Source organism: Pelobates fuscus, chromosome 6, assembly GCF_036172605.1.
Source record: "Pelobates fuscus isolate aPelFus1 chromosome 6, aPelFus1.pri, whole genome shotgun sequence".
In the NCBI taxonomy this organism is placed as follows: domain Eukaryota; kingdom Metazoa; phylum Chordata; class Amphibia; order Anura; family Pelobatidae; genus Pelobates; species Pelobates fuscus.
Window position 1 is genome coordinate 142,967,269 of NC_086322.1, and position 21,429 is coordinate 142,988,697.

General features: G+C 42.0%; 1 protein-coding gene across 2 annotated transcripts in view; it reads left to right on the forward strand.

Moving 5' to 3' along the window:
- TBCK (TBC1 domain containing kinase) overlaps nt 1-21,429 on the forward strand; it is a 252,372-nt gene that overhangs the window by 71,298 nt on the left and 159,645 nt on the right. For both annotated transcript variants that reach the window (XM_063458388.1, XM_063458389.1), the window contains exons 8-18: nt 1,419-1,480; nt 2,892-2,953; nt 4,322-4,470; nt 4,608-4,746; nt 5,738-5,837; nt 8,716-8,765; nt 9,267-9,393; nt 15,656-15,754; nt 15,904-15,966; nt 16,254-16,380; nt 18,818-18,868. In XM_063458388.1, the coding sequence (XP_063314458.1) occupies nt 1,419-1,480; nt 2,892-2,953; nt 4,322-4,470; nt 4,608-4,746; nt 5,738-5,837; nt 8,716-8,765; nt 9,267-9,393; nt 15,656-15,754; nt 15,904-15,966; nt 16,254-16,380; nt 18,818-18,868 (1,029 nt within the window). The remainder of the gene's footprint in view (nt 1-1,418; nt 1,481-2,891; nt 2,954-4,321; nt 4,471-4,607; nt 4,747-5,737; nt 5,838-8,715; nt 8,766-9,266; nt 9,394-15,655; nt 15,755-15,903; nt 15,967-16,253; nt 16,381-18,817; nt 18,869-21,429) is intronic.

Sequence of the window (21,429 nt, forward strand, 5' to 3'; positions counted from 1 at the left end):
TGGAATCATTACCTTCATGCTTTTTGCAGTAAACACTGACTTTTCAGAGAACATGCAGTGTTTACATTACAGCCTAGGGATGCCTCCACTGTACACTCCATGGATGGCTGCTAGATATACGTCCTGAGGCAGTGCTGTATAGTGTGTAGTACTGCCATTTAGTGTCTCGACCCTCTGCATGCAGACACTAAACTTTCCTCACACAGATGCATTGATTCAATTGATCTTTCTGAGGAGATGCTGATTGACCAGGGCTGTGTTTGACTTGTGCTGGCTCTGCCTCTTATCTTCCTCCTTGACAGTCTCAGCCAATCCTATATGAAAGCATTGTGATTGGCTCACATAATCACTTTTGATGATGTCAGCTGTAAGCAGTCAGATCAGGTGTAGAGCCAGCAGCTGCAGACTTGAATGCAAGTAAGATTTTACTATATTTAGGGGGCAAAGGGAGGGCCATGGGGGCTAGATGGAGGTTATAGGGTCCTCACCCTATAGTGTTCCTTTTAACCTCCAGTAGACCCTTCATATGTGGTGGGCATGTTATTGTGTAGAAGACTTTCCCTTAACTCTGTTTCCCCGTTAACAAACAATCCTAATAGATATATAAGGGTTTAGCAAAATAATATATGCTTACAAAACTATTAAAACACCTTGGATCAAGCTGAATGCATATAAATCATGTTTTATTTTAAATTAATGTTTACATTACTGTAGAATTTTTCTCTAATTATATTTTGAATGGACATGTGCGGCGGCTTTTGTAGAATTTACTCCAGTATTGTTCAGCATTTCCATACACGATCATTTGAGAATCAAAAGCACCCTGGGTCTCAAGAATGCTAACTTATTGATCAGTGTTCTCTATACTGTCTAGTTACCTGACCAGTGCCCACAACTTATCATTTGTGTAAATATAGCATCAATTTTTTCTTTGTATATTTAATTTATTTATTGTAAATAGACACATTTATTCTCTATGGGAATAGAGAATAAAAATAGTAATAACTAGCCGATTAATTCCTTATAATGACTCATTTTTCAGCTTTGTCATTATATATTTAAAGTGTGCAACAAGCTCCCTAAATAAGAGCTGTCAGTCCTCACCCTTTGTTACCCAGTGTCATGTAACTAATAGTCTGACAGTGCATGCCCAGATATTAAATTAAATTACATTAAATGTTTGTTGTTGTAATAGTTTTAATAGTTCTATTTCTCCAAGTTGTGTATGATATAGGTGAAATTTGTTGGCATTTTATTTTTTTACAGGTTCCTTATTGAGATGTATATAAAGCCAGACCTCCTTTTCTACCAGTTCCTGTTTATTTTTTCTTTCAGTTGAAGATAGTTGTTACATGGTGGTTGTTGTTGTCTTTTTATGTATACTGCTCACTCCCTTGATGTTTTCTCTGGTCCCTCAGGCTGTGTTGATGACATTGTGACTGTTCTTGGTGAGGAGCATGGCTGTAAGGATATTATAAAGGTATGCACACTGTTATTGGAACTCTTATTAACATTTTATTATTTGAATTTTGAAAAGAATTTTGGATTCTGGACACTTTGTTGTGGACATAATGTTTCTTTTAATACATTTTGTGGTAATTTTTCAATGTATTATCATTAATAAACTGCATGGTTGGGATCAGAGGCGTAACTAGAAACCTCCGGACCCGGGTGGGAACATTTTCCAGGGACCCACCATGTGTCTCGTTTCCCCGACAGTCCCTCCATGTGTCTCAGTTCCCTCCCCAGCCCCGCTAAGTGTCTCATTCCCCCCAGCCCCTCTACATCACATTCCTTCACTCTCCATGTGTCTCATCCACCTCAGCCCCTCTATGTGTCTCATTCCTCCAGCCCCTCTTTTTTTCATCCCCCCCCAACCCCCTCCATTTGTTTTATTCCCGATCTGCCCCCAGCCCTTCCGGGTGTACCATTCCCCCCCAAGCCCTTCCATGTGTCCCATTCCCCCCCAAGCCCCTTCTTGTGTCTCATCCCCCCAGTTCCCCCATGTGTCTTATTCATCCTCCTTTCCATTTGTCCTATTTCCCCCTCCCCAAGCCCTCCCTCATTTGCCTCCTCATATTTCATTTTCCTTCACAGTCCCTCCATGTGTCTCAATCCCCCCAAGCCCCTCTATGTGTCTCATTCCCAGCCCTTCTGTGTCTTATTCCCAGGCCCCCCATGTGTCTCATTTCCTCCCTCTCCAGCTCCTCCATTCCTCTCATTCCCTCTCCCCCAGCTCCTCATTATTTCTCTCTCACCCTCCCAACCCCATCATTTGTCTCATTCCTCCCCCTCCCAACCCCCCGCCCATTCTGACTTTGTGTAGCGAGGCCGAGCGGTAACCGGTCTAACCAGAAGTACTCTCTTCATGAGCACGTTTCATGAGACTCTGATTTGCTCAGCCGCGCTACACACAGAGACTGGCAGGAAGGGAGCATCACAGCACTTCCCTCCTGGCGATCACCCGACAAACGTGGGAGCCAAGCCGGAGCACGGCACTGATGATGTGGTAGCCTCTACGGTTGTAGAGATTTGCAGGTACAGCCGGGCCCCCTGGAATAACAGGCTCAGTTGCAGCTGTGACCCCTGCGACCGTGGTAGGTACGCCACTCTTTTTTTTATTTTTTTTAATATCCTTAGTATGTGAGATGGCCATCGACCAAACTTTTATCCCAAAATGTCTAGCTAAATATTTGTATGGGGAGTGGATTGGGGTAGACAAATAAAACATGTGGCTCATTCACGTTATCTGTGAATGAAACACATACATCCTAAACGTACTCTATTAGTAAATAATATTTTTAAATTTTAGACAGGGGTTATTTTCATTGATTCAGAATATTAGGTTTTATATATTTGTGTTTTAATACATGAATGTATGTGATTTACAGGATCTCCCTGAATCTATATTAACCTTATTGAGGAAATGTCTCACATTCCATCCATCAAAAAGGTAAGGAAGTAATTTTTTTTCAATATATATATATATATATATATATATATATATTATGTTTTTGTTTTATATTTTTTCTGTACATTATGCAGGAGAGGGTTCTTCCACCACCATGCTGCCAACAATCTATCTTCAACTCTCAGCAGGGGAGGTTCATACACAAGATAGTATTAAGTAGCTGGACTTGTAGATGTTATTACCAGTAGTTTTCAAGAGACTAGTTCTAAGACTTGATTCTGGCCTCACCTTTGAGCCTCACATCCAGTATGTTGCCAAATCCTGTAGATTCCATCTTAAAAACATAGCCCCCATCTGCCCCTTTCTTACGCACGATACAACCAAGGAGCTTGTCCAAGCTCTAGTAATTTCCCACATGGATTACTGTAACCCTCTCCTAATTGGTCTTCCCAAAAGCCATATTGCCCCGCTACAGTCTGTAATGAATGCTACCACTAGACTGATTTTCCTCTCTAGTTGGTCCTCTCACATCTCACCCCTCTGTCAGTCCTTACATTGGCTTCCTGTATCCTATAGGAGTCAATGCAAAGTGCTAACCCATACCTATAAAGCACTTAACAATTCTAGCTCCTCCTAGATCTCTTCACAGATCCATAGGTATGCTCCTTCTTGGTCTCTCCGCTCTGCCCGTGACCTTCTCATGTCCGCTGCTCGCACCCATACGGCCAACTCACGCTTGCAGGACTTCTCGCGGGCAGCTCCCTTCCTATGGAATAGCCTGCCTACCACCATCAGACTCTCCCCTAGTCTTCAATAATTTAAGAAGTACCTTCTTTATGAAAGCTTATGGCCTCCCACAGAAACCTCTACCTTGCATACCTGTCTCTTGCTCTCTCCTAAAGGGCAGCACTCTACTCTCATCTCCAGCTCTGCTTCACTCCCACCTTATTTGATTGCTATTTCCTGTCCTAATGTGTTTTATACCCCACCTCCTATAGACTGTAAGCTTGTTTGAGCAAGGTCCTCTTACCTATCGTTCCTGTAAGTTTTCTTGTAATTCTCCTATTTATTGTTAAATCCCCCCTCTTATAATAGTGTAAAGCACTACGGAATCTGTTGTCGCTATATAAATGGGAATATTAATAGTAATAATAATAGGACTTACTATAAATTAATGTAATGTTCCTCAATGAGCAAACCATAAGCATAGCATTATTAATGAGATACACCCTAGTAGGAGTGTAGTTTTTTTTTTCCAAGTTTGTCTTTATATTAAACTAGTGTTTTACAAATGCCAGTTCTTTCATATATTTTTAAAGAGAGAGTTTATGTAACGATAGTTGCTTCATGTCTCTTGTTGCTCGTTGCCAGGGACTTGTGCTGTTAATGCTATTTGTTGTGTTTGTTTAGGCCCACTGCTACAGACTTGCTCCATGACCGTGTGTTCAGTGAAATTTCTCCACTATATGTGCCTTACCGCAAACCTGCCAGTCTTTTTTCATCAACGCTGAGGTGTGCTGATTTAATTCTGCCTGAAGACATCAGTCTCCTATGTAAAGGTACGGTGACCCTCAAAGGATGGCCACAGGTCAACAAGGAATGACAGAGAGTTTAGGATTCATTGTCACTGGCACAGAGTATTTACAAGTACTATGTAAAAAGTAATAGTAGCTTTTGTGTACTGTTGTTCTGTTAGAGGTGGACAGTGATTTCCTCGCAGAACGATCGATTGAAGAGGTATACTATCTCTGGTGTCTGGCTGGAGGTGACTTGGAAAAAGAGCTCATCAGTAAAGGAATTATTCGTTCAAAGCCACCCATCTGCACCCTACCTAAGTAAGAGGAACACATCGCTTTGCTCTGAAATAGAGGTGTGAGGGGTTAGGACAGTGAGTGTGTGTTATTGTCTGCCTGTACCTGTGTTTGTTACTATGTGCCTGAGACTGTGCACATGTGCCTGTATTTGATAGTGTATGTGTATAATTGTGTGCATCTGACTGTGGGACTGTGTGCACGTGACTCTGAAAAAATACACACCTGTATTCGCATATGGGCCACGTGCATATGCTTGTCTGAATTAAATACCCATTACAAACAGTCAATAAACACATGTATCACACACAGTCAATACAGCCATTAAAATCATCATACACAGCCATCATGCCTATCACACACAGACAACACACACAGTACATCATATTATTATGATATTTATTACAGTGGAGATCTATCATACAAAATGTACATTAATCTGTGTTTTATAGTTGGGGTGGTCTATGATACAAAAATAGGCACATTATTGGGAGCTGTATTGTTGTTGATTTCTGTGATGAACTGGTACATATCACAAAGTATTGTGAGGGCTTTTTTAAGGGGTATGACCAGGGAGGGGTGCTGTCAAGGTCTAAACCTCTATCAGATTTCCCTACCCCAGCAGGAGTGCTAGCACGCGTGTGCAGCATAGGATCCAGCTGATTCCCCTCACCGGAAGTGACGAGGGTAGGGGATTTTCATGGGTAGGGGAATCTGATAGAAAACCGTCCCCGAGTGTAAGTAAGCCCTTGTCCATGTCTGTACTTCTATGTTGTAAGCAAATTAAATTTGACCAGTTATATACATTGTTACACAATCGACATGTCACATACATATTGTTAGCACTAAGAAAGTGTAAGCGTTACACAATCAGTATTATATGTCAGCTGATCTGTAATGTCATTTATCTTATAGTGCCAAAACTTTATAGCAATTGTACATTTGTGGTGCAAGGTACCTGTTATTATTAGACATTTTGAAAGATATTGATAATTGCTATGTCTTTTCATTAAAGCTTTCTGCTTGAAGATGGTGAAAGTTTTGGCCAAGGAAGAGACAGAAGTTTCCTTTTGGATGACACCACTGTGAATTTATCTCTCTGTCAGCTAAGAAATGTAAGACTGCCTCTTTGATATTGGGTAGTGCTAAAATAGACAACTAAAATGAATACAAAATAGAAAGTGCAATTAAGGAGACAGTGCCCTACAATTGTCAAATGATAAATCATTGACAGAAGCTACATATGAAAAATAGAAAAGTATTAGATAAAAAGCCATTCAAAATTATATGAAGCTGCTAAAACAACTAATTTTGCAATAAATCATAAATCAGAATCATAATAAAAGTGTTTTGATGGGAATCTGACTCGTATACTTAAAATTGTAACTAAAAGTTTACCACAACAACAGATCAGTCGTGTTACATACCTCCCAAGCGTTGGCAGTTTTGCAAATGTGGCAGAAGTTGACCTTTAAGGGGTGTGCTAGTGACATAGCTGGGATCACTAACAATGTCCAAAGAGGGTGAGCCCATCCAAGAAAGGGATGCGCCTTTTTGGATGTAAGCCTGATATGAAAGCTTGCCAGGCTTACTGGCCATCACATTGGCCAGTCCCACAAATGTGCACACATGCAGAGAGAGATGTTAAAGTACTCTGCTCATGTCTTAGGAGCCCTAATTTCAACTTGTGTAGCATGAGCATGTCTAAAGATGCAGTCACATTGTGCTGTTTAAGCAATCTGTCTCTGTTGTCCCCTGTATGGGGAAACAGAAACCTAAATTGTTGACTGTTTCACTGAATGTATGCTATTAATTTCAAATGTAAAAATGTTTCCCCCCTCCCTCCCTCCACACCCAAATAATAAGTGCAGTTGGTAGTTGCTCTGAAAAAAATTTGAATCTTACCAACCACAAAATTATGGTGAGAGGAATGTGACGTCAGGAAGTGCTTTGTGCATTTAAATGTCTGAAGTGCATGAATTTGTACTGCAAATCTTTTTTCTAGTTTTCTGTTACTTATGTTCACTGAAGTGCACAAGCCACTATGGATGACCTAGTTCAGTGTTTAGGTCTCCTTGCTTCCGGTTACCAAATACAAAACCTCATCCTGCCCATATTAGGCCAGGTGGAAAACCTAGAGTTGTAACATATGACATTTTGTGTGTGTGTGTGTGTGTGTATATTTACAAACAGCAGACATAACGAGTAATAGCACAGGAATACTCCCATTTTATGGTGCAATGCTGACTAGATAAAATTAAATGAGAACATAAATAAATGTCATGACTGACCCCGGTGCAGAGATGAAACTTGTTCACTCTCTAGTCAGAGTAAGTGGAGTGTTCTGTGGAGGGTTTCAAAAGTGCTTTGTGCAACACAGACGTATTTATGTGCAGTTACCCACCCAAAAGTGACAATACTAGGCAAGTAGTTGCCCGTCAAGTTTCAGAACATTCTACAGCACCTACAGAAGATGTCTTGGTACTACTCTTGATATTAGTCAAGAAAGATTTCTTTTAAAAACACAAAACAAATTACAAAAGCAGAATACACAGTGGTGCAAGGTGAAAAAAAAAAAAAAAAACACTTCTTAAAGGAACACTATAGGGTCAGGAACACAAACATGTATTCCTTACCCTATAGGTTTAAAACCACCATCTAGCCACCCTGGTCCCCTCAGACTTGTATTCAAGTCTGCAGCTGCATGCTTTGTCCCTGTTTCCTTTAGATCTGCCCACACCCTGCTGACATCAGCAGAAGTAGTAGCCTGATCCAATCACAATGCTTCCCCATAGGATTGGCTGGGACTGACAAGGAGGCAGATCAGGGGCAGAGCCAGCATGATTCAAACACAGCCCTGGCCAATCAGCATCTCCGCATAGAGATGAATTGAATCAATGAATCTCTATGAGGAAATGTCAGTGTCTGCATGCAGAGGGAGGAGATACTGAATGTTTGGATGCATTTTAGGCAGCCATGACCCAGGAAGGATCTCTAACAACCATCTGAGGAGTGGCCAGTGAAGTTATCACTAGGCTGTAATGTAAACACTGCATTTTCTCTGAAAAGACAGTGTTTACAGCAAAAAGCCTGAAGGTAATGATTCTACTCACCAGAACAAATTCAATAAGCTGTAATTGTTCTGGTGACTATAGTGTCCCTATAAACTTGAAAACTGTGTTAGAGTCCTGTGTCAAAGTTATGGCGTGCACAAATCCCTATGAAAAACCTTCTCATGAGCCTATTCTAATTGATACTATGAACTAACCATCTGCTGAATATTGCTTGGCTATTTTTTCTGAGTTTCACTCCTGTTTGCTCTACAAGCTAGATTGGATATGTCACATTTGTGCAGCTGTTATTTGTATCTATTTACTATGAAACATATCAGTTGGACACATTATGGCTGATTTAAATAGCTTTTTACACTTGTACACTGGTATTATTTTGAAAATAATAGCCAATTAAGGCTTCAATTTAATAAGCTTTCCAATGGTTCAATGCTGTTAAAAAACAAAAACAAAAAAAACCTCTCCATATAATTTATCTACAGACGTCACCCATTATAGCCTTTTGACATTTTTTAATCATTACGAAAGCATATTAAATTGAGATCTAAGTACTAAAAGAGCATACAATACAAAAACAGCATAAACAGAAAACATTGTAGATAATGTTTCCTGAGAGGAAAAGAAATAAGAGACGGGAGATATCAGACAGAGACTATAAGTAGTCAAGAGGTAAATTAACTGAGCAGAAGTCTCCATTCTGCATCAAAAAAGGGAAACTGATTAGTGTGTTAGCATATGAGGTACCTTCAGTTGTGTTCAGATAGGCGCAAACTTCCCAGGGATCCCACATGTATTACTTTTTTTTTTAATTCGCATCAAAATGGTATATTTTGTGGTTTTTTTTTAAATCTTTGCAACACTGACCAATATCTGATCTATATAGTTTCTTTAATTTCTTTACCTATTTGTTTGTACTTTATAGAGATTAAAAGATGTCCCAGGAGAAGTGTTTTATCCACTACTGGGAGAAGAGTAAGTATATATGTTTATGCCGCTTTAATATATCTAAAGTCTTATTTTTGGATTATCTTAGAAGCTGAAACAATGATTAATGCAAGTTTATTTATCTGAAAAAGCAAACACCATAGCATATTTTTTTCTTTTATATGGGATTGCTAAGTTCTTTACAGTTCCAACATATTTGCGGCAAGGTTTGAGGGAGGCATTTTATATCTGTTTGTGCAGGAAGTAATTTATGTACTGGGGTGAAGTTTGCAATGTGTTATTAATAATTTCACCATTTGCATCGTTAACACACACTTTAATTTGGCCGTGGTTTGCACACATTTATCACAGTGTCTCAGGAAATGACCAGCCGTAAGTTTAGCTACTGTTATCTTTGGACACAAACCCTGAGGGTGAACTTTAAGTAAAATTTGGTAGTGAGACAAAGTGCCAAGCTGAAATACTAGGAAGATGTGAATATAACTGGGTGTACAAATATCATCTGACATATTGTGTTGTTTATTTCAGCCAGTCCAATGTACCCCATTCAGGCAGCAACAATGAGCTATCTACCTCAGCCCTTCCTCTGATTATTCGAGAGAGAGACACAGAATATCAACTTAACAGGATTGTTTTATTTGATAGACTTCTAAAGGTAAGATTCTACAACTAGCTGCACATTGCACTACAATGAGTTATCTGTGGCGGTCTGCCAAGGCATCACTGCTACGGATATCCTTTTTCCCAAATAGACAAGCAAATAATTCCACAGGTAAAATATAACTGATGTAGCATAACCCCCCACACATGAGCCGAGGCTTAATGCTGGAAGAAGACTGTAATGGAAGCACAGGCATCAAATTTATACAGTCAGTAAACTCCTCCTCTGTGCCTGAGAGATAATTGAGTCAGGAACTGTACAAACTTCATTATCTCCAGGGACAGAAAAGTATAACGGGGGGCGGAGCCTGACCACGAGCCGGAGCGGTCGCAACACAGCACAGCTCCCGACCGAAACCCGCAACAAAGCCTGACAAGAGGGGAATAAAAACCCCAATTGACCCACTCCTGACCAGGGGCACCATCTGTGCACAGCCCTGCAGCCTCTCATGCCGTTTGTGTGTCCGGCACGGGTAAACCGACGGAAGCGCAGACCCGCGGCCTACAAACCTGTAGCAACCCTCGACTGGTCGGCGTTCCTGGACGGACTTGAACAGCCTGAGGATCCGGCAGTGGAAGACCCCCACACGGCACCTTTACCTAACCAGGCAGAAATGGGCCGTCGGTCCCACAAACCCCTACCAGAGATGCCATCAGGGTCCAGGGACATAGGTACCATGCTGCAGCAACAACGGCCGCCAGCCAAAATGGCGGGAGCAGCGGAATATGACACCATGCAGGTACCAAGGGATCCCATACCGCCTGACCAACCCCCAGAACAGGCACAAACGCCCAAGGGAACCTCAGATGGGTCTGCCCCAGTCACCCAGCAGGACTTCCAACATTTAATTGTGGAAATAAAAAACCTCCTGGCGACCAGCATAGCAGCCGTTAAGACTGACGTGCAGGCTATCGCTGACAGGGTGCAGTCCACGGAGAACGATGTCACTAACATCAAACCGGGACTAACAACCCTACAAGACACCGTAATGGCCCTCCAGACCCAACAACAAGCACTCTCTCTCCATTATGTCGCCCTCGACGACAGAACAAGGCGAAACCACATAAAGATAAGGGGAGTGCCAGACGCCGTCTCATCCGACAAACTGCCTCACTATCTGAGGCGTCTCGTGGCCGCCATCTTGCCACCTACACATGCCAAGAAATTTAGCACAGACGGGATGTACCGCCTGCCACCCTCAGGCAGAACAGCTCCAAACTTGGTCCGAGATGTGATTGTTCGTTGTGCGACCTCCCAAGACAAGAGAATCCTGATGACTGCTCCCCGGGGCAAGACGCCACTAACATTTGAAGGCGCACAGCTCACCATCTACCAAGACCTCACCAGATCCACGCTACGATGGCGTAGATCGCTGAACCAAGTCACCAGCACCCAGAAGCGGGAATAGAATACCATTGGAGGTCTCCCAGATTCTTGGTGGTCACACGTCACGGAACTGTCCATAAACTCTCCACGCTTGCAGAGTTCCCGACATTCTATCATGCTTTGGGCATCCCCGCACCCACCCAGGACACCGTCCAGCGATCCACTCCAGAGACCTGACCTCCCTAGGAGCAACAGAGACTGTACCAAACATGATCTATGTTGCACAGTTACAGCTACACATAACCAGTTGGCCTAGAGCCATACCTAGCCCACTCGTTCCCCCCATTAAAAAGAGGGAGCGACCGCTCCACGTCTACTTACCTCCCCCCAGGCCCTCCTGGGCTCTGGGTACACCTAGAAGAAGGCCATATCTCAAAAACCCGATAGGGTTACCCTAAGCCCATTGTTGCCACTCACCCATTCTCCCGAAGCAGTTCACACACTCCTGATAACGTACCACTGCTGGTCCATATCTCCTAGTGCATAATTGTGTAATAGCGCTATTGTTTATGCTGCAATACGTTTAATAACTATGTGTACTATACGTTTACTGTGTTTCATGACCCGCATGGGTACGATAAAAAACATAAAATTTCCATAAAAAGAGATTGACAAAAAGAAAAGTATAACAATTTCTGAACAATCCAGAAGTAAAAGCAAAATACATGGAAACCCCACAAAAGTCACATCACCGGATAGCCTGGATCTGGGTGAACAATATATCCAAAAATCACCCATATCCGTTTGGTAGTTTGGATCGCCATCGCTGGAAAGTTTTGACCGGTCTACCATGAGGATGAAGCCCAAAATAGTTCCAGGAAAATTGTATCAAGAACCGGTCTCCACTCATGGGGTTTTGTACTAAAACCACACAAATTCGATGAAAGCAGATCAGTAGAGAATGTTCCCAGTGTTTGGTAGTATATATCTCCCGAACGCCATTCGTATAGGTGAACGGGAACGGGTAGCAGGTCCATGATGACCAGGGATTGCGGGAGTGCCTGGCCGAAATGAGTTCCAGGCACTTGACGAACAAGTTCCAAGTTCCGCTGCCTGCGTTTGGATGACAAAATGGCCACCCACTGGAGCATTTAATTGCTTCGTTCCGTTGTGGTTTTCGTGCAAGATACTTAACGTTCCACATTCTAATGGGTCTCTGGGGTGGTCTCAGTTCAGGAACCGAACAAAATAAACGAAAAAAACTTGGGCTTGAATCCAGACAACAAAAAGGAGCTGAAAGTGATGGGGTATTCCTTCACATTATCACTTCTAAACTCTGAAAGGTTTGTTACTATTAGTCCTCAATAAATCATTTACATATATAATATAATATATATAAGCTAGGTAGAGCAGTGCTAATGTCACTTTCTTAGCATTAGGCATCCCATCCAATCCTTATAGATTGTAAGCTTGTTTGAACAGGGCCTTCACCTCTAAAATAGCTTTTCTATTATTGTAAAGCACTGCAGAATATGTTGGTGCTCTAGAATGATAATAGTAATAATACTGACCTAGGTTTAGAAGATTAAACACATTTTCTGTATATACTGATGGATAACTGCACCCAACACTATGTAATGTTTGAAGCAGCACTCTCCGCTTGCCATAGAACATTAAATAGTGAATAAAAATGACAGGTGGACATTCAGATACAGTGGGTTTCTTAAGTTAGAAAGTCAGGCTGTTAATTAACCAGGAGACATTTGAGAAATACTTTTTATTGCTCTTTATGGGGATATTGGTATCATATTACCATATATAAATGTTTTCTGATTATAGATTCCTTGCCTTAATCTTGACTCTGTAACATTGGATTCGATTAGAAAGTAAGAAGTTTCATTTTGGGTGTTACTACAAAAAAAATTCATACATTTACAAAGAAATTAAACTATCTTTTGTGAAAGCTCATATTTCCAATAAGCGCTTTATTTTTTTATTCTTCAATGTGCTTCTTAAAGGAACACTATAGGGTCAGAAACACAAACATGTATTCCTGACCCTATAGTGTTAAAACCACCATCTAGCCGTCCTGGGCCCCTCAAGCCTCCATAAATATAGCACAATCTTACTGTATTCAAGCCTGAAGCTGTAGCTCTGCAGGCTGCCTCAGAAAAGCAAGCTGTCTGCTGACATCAGCAGAAGTGGTGGCCTGATCCAATCACAATGCTTCCCCATAGGATTGGCTGAGACTGACAAAGAGGCAGATCAGGGGCAGAGCCAGCACAATCCAAACACAGCCCTGGCCAATCAGCATCTCCTCATAGAGATTAATTGAATCAATGAATCTCTATGAGGAAATGTCAGTGTCTGCATGCAGAGGGAGGAGATACTGAATGTTTGGATGCATTTTAGTCAGCCATGACCCAGGAAGGATCTCTAACAGCCATCTGAGGAGTGGCCAGTGAAGTTATCACTAGGCTGTAATGTAAACACTGCATTTTCTCTAAAAAGACAGTGTTTACAGCAAAAATCCTGAAGGTAATGATTATACTCACCAGAACAAATTCAATAAGCTGTAGTTGTTCTGGTGACTATAGTGTCCCTTTAATACATACATCAAATTAAGCGGATCAATCATTGTATTCAGCGGTCTGACAGATCCTCCAGTTCTAATGCAAGAGCCACCTGTACTCTTGTAAGAAAATAATGCGAAGGTTTGATAACTGACATTGCAAATCTCTGACTGCAGACCTCCAAGACCAACTTAAATTGGATTATTTAATATGAGAAATGTGCTGTTTAGGAAGTAATTTCTTACCTTCAGTGTAATAACCACAATCATGCAGTATGTCTGTATTTTACTCCTTGAAGACAAACAGGGTTATTCACTAAAGTGAGAATTCAAAGTGAATTTCAAATTTAAGGCCAAAGCAGCTGAACTGGAAGTATAACTGACTTAGAGAATGTTTCCTGTTTTGGCTTTTATTCACTTATTATTCATCCTGCAAATGTTACACGGTTTCACCTTCTTATTCTGCATTAAAGACTGTGCCTGAATGGAACGTACCTCTAGGCCGTTTTATACAGCCCTGCTGTCGCTGAATGTGTGAGTCATGCCATTTTGTTATAAGATCATTAAAGAATAGTTTGTTATAATGACATATATACCAGCAATTCAATGACTGTACTGGACAACACCGGTATTTATTGAGGACCAGTCAGCTTTCAAATAGGTCTCCTGGCATTAACTATTAAAGGACTACTATTGGCACCCAGACCACTTCAGCTCAATGACGTGGTCTGGGTGCCAGGTCCATCTAGGGTTAACCCTGCAGCTGAAAACAAAGCAGTTTCATAGAAACTGCTATGTTTACATTAGGGTTAATCCAGCCATTGACAGACGCTAGAGGCGCTTCCGCGCTTCTTACTGTGATTTTTACAGTGAGAAGATGCTGCCGTCCATAGGAAAGCCTTGAGAAAGGCTTTCCTATGGACTGATTGAATGCGCGCACGGCTCTTGCCGCGCATGCACATTCGGCGGATGATGTCGAAAGAGGGAGAGTCCCCAGCGCAGAGGGAGCCCGCCGCTTGAGAAAGGTAAGTGTTTAACCCCTTAACCCCTCTTGAGCCCGGCGGGAGGGGGGCCATGAGGTTGGGGGGGGACCTATTAACACTATAGTGCCAGGAAAACGAGTTTGTTTTTCTGACACTATAGTGGTCCTTTAACTTAGATTGTGCATATATATATTGTCTCATCAATGTCTCAATCTAATAAGTCTTTATTTAGCAGAGTGATTCTTTAGACAATAGCTTACCTTGCAAAACTCTGCCTCATTTCATTGCTTTGCCTTTTCTAAAAATACTGTCTGACCACACATTCCTATTGGTTTGAAACCCTACTCATGCAGTTTCCAGGAGTTGGCTACTTCCACCAAAGAGACAAAAAAAAACAAAAAAAACATGAAAATCACATTTGTTGAAGGGCACTGGACCAAAACGACTTTTGATATTCAAGAGCATCACATTTAATCTACACATTGTGCTAGCAGTTTTTTTTGGGAGAAAAAGCTATTTATTATTATCATTATTTGTCAACAAGTTCCACAGCGCTGTACATTGGGATTTATTTATTAAAGAGGTTTTTCTCTTACTTGTCCATCTATTCTTTAGCATAGAATCAATGCTGAGGAATTGATTGATAAAGGAGAGCTCTGCAACCATAGCAACCATAGCATGCGGCAACTTCCCAGCCAGCACTGTTAGCTGAATAAAACAAAGCCATAATGTCGGCGTCATGGAGGAGGTTTTCCCTGCTTAGAAATTGTTTCCAAGCAGGGCAAGTAGGTGAATAGACCAGGTGGACCATGAGCAGACCAGACTAGGGTGTTACAGAAGTGTAACACCAACCTCCGTAATGAGATCATAGTGGGAACGGCGGGTCAAGTAAGTGGTGATAGGACCCCTGTGAGTTTTTAAGTGAAGTGTATATTTAGGAAGGCCTGTAGAAAACCGGTATAACTAGTGCTACAATGTATTTAGATATCCGGGTACTCAATTAAGTTAAAGAAAAGTTCATCTAACCTTGTTCCCTGGCATGTTGATCTCAATAATCTCAATACTCATGATCGTAGGGAAGCAGTGGGAGGCAAGTGTTCATGCAATTGCTGCCCTGTGCTAATCACAATCTTATCCTAGAGACACCTTGACTCAAGCATGAGCAGAGCATGGAGACACTGAACCCTCTATGTCAGAGTGACATCCTCTAGAGGTGGTGTTAGGCAGTGCTATAAGCACTGGTTGGGGTGTCTAGAGTGTTCCTTTAATGGGTTTTTCATGTATTGGTGGATGTCAGCAAATCTGTGTAAAGTTTAGTTACGTAATTCTCTGCGTTTTAAATGCTCATATTTCTTTTTATGTGCTCTAATTATAGGCATACCCATACAAAAAAAACCTAATTTGGAAAGAAGCTCGAGTAGACATTCCTCCACTTTTGAGGGGCTTAACGTGGGCTGCACTCTTGGGTGTTGAGGTAAGGCTACACAGTCAGTAAGATTTGTAAAAAAAAAAAAAAAAAAAATCCCCTTTTACAGATCATGTTTGAAGAAATCATTTTTTTCTCTAGCTGTACAAAACCAGATCTAAAATCCATTTTTCAACTGATGCATTATTAATTTCAAGGGTGCCATCCAAGAAAAATACGATTCAACAGACAAAGACACACCAATACCCACAGACCGTCAGGTAAGTAATATTTAGTATTACTATTTATTTCATTATTTATAAAATATCTGAAGCTCAAAGCTGCAAATTGCATTTATTCGTAGGCAGATCTGTGAGAAAGAACCACACCCAGAAAGACAATGTAATAAACGTGAACAAGTAAAGAGACTTATTTCCAATCTTAGGAAATAAGTAGAATAATATATAAATAAGTAATTGTGTCAAAAAAAGAAATTAAAAAAAAATTAAGAATCGCTTCTTATTATGTTTGCCTAACCCGCTGGTGTTGCCTTTTAATTTTTTTCCAGATTGAAGTTGATATCCCACGTTGCCATCAGTATGACGAACTCCTCTCATCCCCAGAGGGACACTCAAAATTCCGAAGAGTGTTGAAAGCTTGGGTGGTCTCACACCCTAACTTAGTCTACTGGCAAGGTACTTTATGATCATTATATGATCACCTACACAGTGCTGCTGCGCCATTGAGCATTGCCTCAATGAGATGGAATGAGTCATGCATCTCTATGCAGAGCATGTAGATGCTGAATGCTGGTCCTGCAATCTTTGCAGGACCAAACAAAGGAAGCCCCTCTAGTGGCTTTTTAAGTGACAGCCACTAGAAGGTGTAATTAGGCAGAAATGTAAACACTTAATTTTCTGTAAAAGGTCAGTGATTACACTGCTTACCCTGCAGGAACAGGCTCTAGACACAAGAACTATATTAACACTATATTAAGCCATAGTGCTTCCCATACCTATAAAGTCCCTTTAAACATTCGTGTAAGTCATTGTAACTCTGACAGCAGCCTTTTGTTATGGGTAGAATGCTAGTTTGCATCACAGTATTGATATTTAAGACTTTAATACAGTATTAGTAGAGCCAGTTGGAGTCCCACAATTGCTATGTTTCATGCAAGCCAGACTCTTGATTGTTTTATTTTTCATGGAAAATGAGATGTTTTGCAGAGGCGTACCTAGGGTACTTACCTCTAGGACTGAATGGTATGTTTTCACTCCACACAACTCAATTTCTTTTGTGTGTCCTGCGCTGAAGTCACCCACTCTGCTGACAAAGACGTGAGCATGCTTGCTGATGTCTTCTGCAATCACGTCCAATGTAATACTTCTCATAGAGATAGGCATGCAAACACAAAACAGGCTCATTGACACAAAGCTATGACAGCTTGTCAAGCACGAGTGTGCAAGTGCATGCTGTCTCCTTAAGCAGGAGAAGTCGAATATCAGTTTAGAAGAAAACAAAACCAATGCAGTAACTCAATAATTAGCTGAAAACACTCTGCTAATCCACACAATCTACTGCTGGAGAGCACAGAATGAAGAGCAAGCGCCCAGGGCCCTGGTAAGTTGTCAAACCATTGGCTTGCACAAGTGCACCCCAAGGTGCCATAACCACTACAGACGGCTATACCATGTAGCTGTTGTAGTGAGTAATATAAAAACAAAGTGAGGAAATCCTTATCAAGGAAATCCCTCTAGGATACTAATTTATGAGAGGCTGAAGTAAAGCAATAGTTAAAACATAACAAGGAAAGTATATATCATGTATATCAAGGCACAGAATATCATTGAAGTGGATAAACTAATAGGCTGCATTATAATTGCCAAAAATGTATTAGCCAAAAAGTATCCCAACTATATAAATAAGAAGTGCAAGCTGGGGGGCGGGGCCTGACTGTCATGGAGGGAAGACGTGCCTTGCTAGAGCTCCTCACTATGCTAAGCTAAAATGGCATTTCTTGACCACAAACAACCCTCAACTGAGACCTTAAGCGACTTACCAGCCCTCAGTCCCCGTGGTGACCCGGTGATGCGGCCCATGAGCGGACAACAGCCAGCCAGATATGCCCGCGAGAGTGTGCGGCCTGGCGGGCGACGGATGGGACAGGAAGCCGATCTCCCGGTCTGGAGCTGCCTTAGGACCGACTGCTACAAGCAGGCACCCCGCATCACCCTCCCCCCGGACCGGTGGGGGTAATCCCGGTCCACCCCTGGGAGTCCTCCTCGACACGGCGGTAACAACAGAAAGGTTAGCCGGAGAAATGAGAGGCACACCAAAGATGGTGGAGACCACGCGGCCCTTAGACAACCAAGAGGTGCAACACGCCCATGTGTCCAACCTGGACCGCATATTTCAAGAATTCTGTGCAAGCTGATATAGCAGAGGCAGACAGAAAAACTCTCAATTCCAAGAGAGTGGATACAAAAAGGTCTAAAGAGATGAATCTCTAAATAGATACATTGTGGTAAATAATATGCCTTAACTTTCACAGACCTGGACCTTGTTATTTGTAGAGGGAATGGGGAGAGATCGACTAAGCAGTTGCTTAGTATAAGAGTCTATATGGGGTGGTTTATATCATAAATATCAAGATACTAGTACATCATAGAGTGAAAAAAACATCCATCAAACATTGCTTATAGGTCATATGCTTAAACATGGGCGGTAGCATTGAACACCTTCTACAAATCAGCCTAGAGTTTCTAATAATGATTTACTCTAGGGCCCTAAGACATCTTCATGGATGTCTGTTATAGTAAATTCCCCCTAGCTATACGTGGTCCTAAGAGTAATATCTAAATACTATTTGCAGCTACCTCTGCTAGAGATTATCTGAGACCCTTCAACAGATTTATAGAGAGACTAGTTCTCCCTTTGGCTACGGGGTTCCACTCGTACTGACCACCCCTGTTGTGATATCCTCACCCAGGGGGTAATAGACTGTTTTCTTGATTATTTGTTGTAGGGAGTACTTTTAAAGGTCATTCTGTTGAATGTCTTCAGAAAGATGTAAAACTAATTTTAAAGGCCCTCTTGTTTTGCATAATGCATCCATGTATTTTTTTTCACTAGGCTTGGACTCTTTATGCGCACCATTCCTTTATTTGAATTTTAATAATGAAGGTAAGTGGATTTTGCAATTTAGTTATATTTTTTCGATTGCAGTTTATATGTAAAGGGAGCCTTGCAACGTATTTCCTGTATTAATTATCAATAGTTCCTGAATGTCGACACTTCGCAGCACATTTTAAATTTTCCTGCTTGTTCAATCAACTGGTTTCATGTACGGAGGATATCCGACGGAAAGTACCATCAAAACGAAGCATTGATTTAAATGAACATCAAATATTGCCGCCTCCACTTCTTTAAACATCATGCAAGTGTTTTGAATACAATTTGATGGTTGAAAACACATGTTTTATTTCAATGTTGAATGTATGTTCTTGTCAATGGATACTTGATACCAAAATCATTTCTGTCCGTAAGTTATTAGTTTGCAAGCTAAAAAACCTTAGGGAGTTTAATCATAAGAAGCAATTGATGAATTCAAAACTGAAATTCAATGATTACATTACATGATTATAAAATCCGAAATTTTCCAAAACAACTTTTGTTGGCTTAATCTTGCAATTTAATTTACCATTCTGTGTAATGCATTGGTAAGTTAATAAATCCCATTATGTTCCCTGTTTTTGTTTTGTTTTGTGCTTTTTCTTACACTTTAGGCCAGGGCTAGCAAAATGCAGCTTGTCAACTGTTTATTTTACTGGTGTGCTTGTGAGCTACTTGCTGAGTGGCTCAATTATAATAGGAACACCCCTCAAATTTATTGCTGCTTTAGAAAATGTGTGTTAGTCAGCAACCCTATTTATTGTAATTATAGGTTGCCTGGCAAATGTTAGGAAGGCACACTGCTTTCAGCATAATGATTGCTATCACTCATCAGTATCGGACGCTAGTACTCTACTGATTATTCAAATTGTTCAAGTAATTGATTAATACAATTATGTTTCTGAGTTGGGTAATTATCCACTTATAGGGGCACTATAGTAACCAGAATCACTACATCTTAATGTACCGTATTTTTCGCTCCATAAGACGCACCTCACCATAAGACGCACCTAGTTTTTAGAGGAAGAAACCCAGAAAAAAAATATTCTTAACAAACTGTCCCATAGTGTTTCTTACTATGGGACAGTTTGTACAGAATATTTTTTTTCTCCCCTGTCCCATAGTGTCCCCCCCTCCCATAGTCTTCACCCACTTCCTCCCCATAGACTTCATCCCCCCCCCCCCCATAGACTTCATCCCCCCCCTCCCCATAGACTTCATCCCCCCCTCCCCATAGACTTCATCCCCCCCCTCCCCATAGACTTCATCCCCCCCCTCCCCATAGACTTCATCCCCCCCCTCCCCATAGACTTCATCCCCCCCCTCCCCATAGACTTCATCCCCCCCTCCCCATAGACTTCATCCCCCCCCTCCCCATAGACTTCATCCCCCCCTCCCCATAGACTTCATCCCCCCCCTCCCCATAGACTTCATCCCCCCCTCCCCATAGACTTCATCCCCCCCCTCCCCATAGACTTCATCCCCCCCTCCCCATAGACTTCATCCCCCCCTCCCCATAGACTTCATCCCCCCCTCCCCATAGACTTCACCCCCCCCATAGACTTCATCCCCCCCTCCCCATAGACTTCATCCCCCCCCTCCCCATAGACTTCATCCCCCCCCTCCCCATAGACTTCATCCCCCCCCTCCCCATAGACTTCATCCCCCCCCTCCCCATAGACTTCATCCCCCCCTCCCCATAGACTTCATCCCCCCCCCTCCCCATAGACTTCATCCCCCCCCCTCCCTCCCCATAGACTTCATCCCCCTCCCCATATTCTTCTCTCCCATACTGTCCCCCTCCCCTTGTCCCATAATTACTTACCTGTCTTGTAGCGTTGGCCGGCAGCACAGGGCGCACCGCGGTAGTGGAACTTGAATTTCATGTTCCGGTTTCCGGCGGGAATGAAAGGAAGTGCGCACTCAGCTTGTGCACACTTCCTTTCAGTCCCGCCGGAAACCGGAACATGAAATTCAAGTTCCACTACCGCGGTGCGCCCTGTGCTGCCGGCCAACGCTGCAAGACAGGTAAGTAAAACTTCATATTCGCTCCATAAGACGCACAGACATTTCCCCTCACTTTTGAGGGGAAAAAAAGTGCGTCTTATGGAGCGAAAAATACGGTAGTTCTTCTGGTCTCTATAGCCTTTCCCTTCATGCAAACATTGCTGCCTGTTAACACCTCCAGGTGCAGTTATTAAGATGGCCACTAGAGGCGCTTTCTATCTCAGTGCTGCAAAGTGTGAGCACCTATGTTCCGCATCTCTACATGCTCTGAATGGAAATGGTGTACGTTCCCTATAGAGATGCATAGATTCAATGCATCTCTAAGAGAAGATGCTGATTAGCACAGCGTTTAACTAGGCATACACAATAGCCTCCCATTGCTTTCCTACAGGAAAGCATTGGATTGACTGAGATCATCAATTATGATGATCTCAGCCAATCCAGTACTTATACCCCACTCAATTTAGATTGTAAGTGCATTGGATCATGGTCGCAGTATCACCAGTTCCTGTGCGTCTGACTTCATGCAACTACTTGTTTGTTAGCTCACTTATTATACAGTGCTG